Source organism: Naegleria gruberi (assembly GCF_000004985.1).
Source record: "Naegleria gruberi genomic scaffold NAEGRscaffold_55, whole genome shotgun sequence".
Lineage (NCBI taxonomy): Eukaryota > Heterolobosea > Eutetramitea > Acrasida > Naegleriidae > Naegleria > Naegleria gruberi.
This window is the reverse complement of record NW_003163272.1, coordinates 326,591-329,727: the sequence shown is the minus strand read 5'-3', so window position 1 is coordinate 329,727 and position 3,137 is coordinate 326,591. Positions and strand designations below refer to the sequence as shown.

Sequence of the window (3,137 nt, the reverse complement as noted above, 5' to 3'; positions counted from 1 at the left end):
CCTTCTCCGAAGAATTGGATCAAATTATTGCATATCTTGTCTTGATTGGAATTAGGACAGTCAATAAGAGAAATGGACCTTATTCATCACTGGAAGTTATTAGAGATATTGCTGGTATGTTTTAATTTAATATCGGAGATGATGTCTTATTCAAATTTATATATTATAGAATCACTCCACAATACAAACAATTCTCAACCACAACAGCAACAGCCTCAACAACCTTATGATCAAAGACAGTCATACAATAATAATAATAACACTGGATTCAATAATAATAATAATAATGGATATAATAGACAACAACAGGAGTATGATGATAATTATGAAAATGATGAAAGTAGATTCAAGCCTTCTTCTAGATGGCGAAAAGGTGAAAGACAAGGAGTTAATTTTCAATCAAACAACAATAATCAACAACAACAGTATTCAAATTATAATAATAGAGAAGGTGATTACTTGACTGAAAAGCCTAATAATATGATACCATCATCACCCAATAAGGGACAACAATCCAATAATAATAACAATAGATCATCTTATCAACAACAGCAACAACAAAATAATTATAATAACAATCCTTATTCCAATAATTCATATGATGATTCACCAACATTAATGAGACAACAACCTCAATATGATGCTCAGCAACGTCCTTCTTATTATTCCAATACACCAAATCACCAACAAGCAATACCTAATGTTCATGATTATTTCAACCCTCCATATCCAAATAATACTCAACATGCCTATCCACCAACATTTTCACCTCAAATTATTCCTCACCAACCAACATTTGTTCATTATCCTTCCTATCAAAGTCATCCATTAAGTTCACCTGTAATTCATCATCATATTAATCCTCCTCAATCTTCTTTTCCACCTCAACAATCACAAGTTTACATGCAACCATCCCAACAACCAGCAATTCCAATTCAATCAAATCCAATTCAAAATTATAAATTATAATGCTACTAGTAGTATTTCACCTCCTCCATCATCCTATTCAAATAGTCAAACACCTTCTCAAGTAACAACACCTAGAGGAAGAGCAAATTCAGATATTATTAATGAGCAAGTACCAATCTCAAAACCAAGACCTCAAAAATTAACAATTCCAATAGAAGAAGGACCAATTATTCAAGAAGAAGAAAATCCAAAATCAATTGCATGGTCAACTAATATGGCATCTCCTGCAAAAAAGAAGAAAGGAGTAACATCTAAGAAAGATCCTACAAAAAAGACACCTTTGAAAAAACAATCAAATACTAGGCATTCTTCTGTTCCACCTAAATTTGGGTATGTTCAAATATTTTCATTACAATTTTTACATAATATCATTACAGTATTCCATATAATTTGAATAGAATTGAATCTAAAATTAAAGATCAAATTCAAATGGATAAAAAAACAAATCCACATAAGGGTAATTTTGAACCTGTTTTAGTAACATCGAAGAATGAAGAGACAGCAATTAGAGATGAACCAGTTTTAAATTCATCTGAAATAATAGATGCATCAAATATTTCTAAAATTGATTCACCTGTAAAATCTAAACCACCACCAATTCCAAAAGATAAGCCAAATGTCCATGAAGATGAAGAAACTCCTCAACAAGATAATGTTTCAAACTTTATAGTTTCCAAACCTCCACCAAGATTAACAAGACAATCTTCAACACCAATTCCAAAACAACAAGAAATTTCCTTACCTCCTCAAAATCCACCACCAGTTAAGCCTCAATCAATAGTAAGAAATCAAACAAATCCAAGTAATATGGGTGGTTATGTACCACAATATTCTAATAGAGCATCAACTCAACAAAATATAATTTCTAAGCCTACTCAACCTATAGATAAGGTACCTGAAAGAATTACAGAAAGAGAAAAGGTACCAGAAAGACCTAGACCAATAATTACACCAATTCCAACAGAAAAACTTAATCAAGAACGAGAAAGAATACCAGAAAGGCCAAAGCCAATAATGGAAGTTTCAAGATCAGATCCAATAAGACAATCTCAACAACAGACAATGTCTTATTCACAACAATTCCAACAAGCACAATTGAAAACACCAGTTAGGAATGTACCATCAAAGAGATTGGAAGAATTGTTATATCAAAAAGCCAAACCAATAGAATCTCCTCGAGTTGAGAAAGGATCTTCAGTTTTATCAATTGTTGAAAACTTTATGTTAGATCCAAATATGAAAGAGTTTTATTAAATTTCTGGTTTGAAAGCTAATGTGGTCATTAAAGTGAATTTTCGTTCCATTCCATCATTTCCCTTCTTTGCATTTTCAACATTTCTGAAAAATTGTTCATTAACTAAACCAGCATCATTTAACCAAACTTTTAATTCAGAAGCACTGAATCCACCCTTATATTGAACTGCATCACTCATATGTTTACAATGGAATTTATCAGAATGTTCTTCATCCTTATCAATATCTGTGAAAATTAAAACACCTTAATATTATTTAAATATAGTATAAATGATGATTATTCTAATCCAAAATAAACATACCTCCAGGAGCCAAATAAGATGAAATTAATTTAATCTTTTCTGGAATATTTTCCAAGTGGTGGAAAACCATACCAGACATGATAACATTATATTTACCCTTATTTAAACTAATAGGATGTAAAGATTGTTCAGCCAATTCCAAGTCAATATTATTAATAACAATCTTTTCACCACATGTTAACATGTTATCATTTGTTAATTTGGTAATTTTATCTTGTAATTGTGATAACATTCCAGAACTAACATCAACAGCATCAATTCTTTCAATTTGTGAAAGATAATGATTCAAAAACATTAAAGTTAAAGTACCAGTTCCTGCTCCAAAATCCATAACAAGTAAATTAGAATTTGATAATTTTTCACTTTGATTTCTAGCATGTTCATGTACTTCCATAATACCATTAGCTACATTACGAGAGAATTGAGACTTGTTTGGATTTGAATCCCATCCACTAGCAATTTGATCAAATGACATGCTATTAATTTGTACAGCAGAAAGATTAGCAGATGATGATTCTACTTTATCATGTTGATGATGATGTTGATGAGAACATTGTTCACCATGATGTTGATGATGTTGATGTTCTACTGCTTTATGATCACCACATTTGT

The 3,137-nt window shown here is 30.9% G+C and overlaps 2 protein-coding genes across 2 annotated transcripts in view; one reads left to right on the top strand and one right to left on the bottom strand.

The window, feature by feature from the left end:
* The window catches only part of NAEGRDRAFT_72762 (uncharacterized protein), a gene marked incomplete at both ends in the record, with an annotated part of 2,793 nt that extends 570 nt beyond the window's left edge, over positions 1-2,223 (top strand). The window contains 4 exons of the mRNA XM_002672252.1: positions 61-114; positions 170-897; positions 926-1,299; positions 1,347-2,223. Of these exons, the coding sequence (XP_002672298.1) occupies positions 61-114; positions 170-897; positions 926-1,299; positions 1,347-2,223 (2,033 nt within the window). The remainder of the gene's footprint in view (positions 1-60; positions 115-169; positions 898-925; positions 1,300-1,346) is intronic.
* A 282-nt stretch (positions 2,224-2,505) lies between these two features.
* NAEGRDRAFT_72761 (uncharacterized protein) overlaps positions 2,506-3,137 on the bottom strand; it is a gene marked incomplete at both ends in the record, with an annotated part of 16,383 nt that continues 15,751 nt past the window's right edge. Inside the window, one exon of the mRNA XM_002672201.1 lies at positions 2,506-3,041. Within this exon, the coding sequence (XP_002672247.1) occupies positions 2,506-3,041 (536 nt within the window). The remainder of the gene's footprint in view (positions 3,042-3,137) is intronic.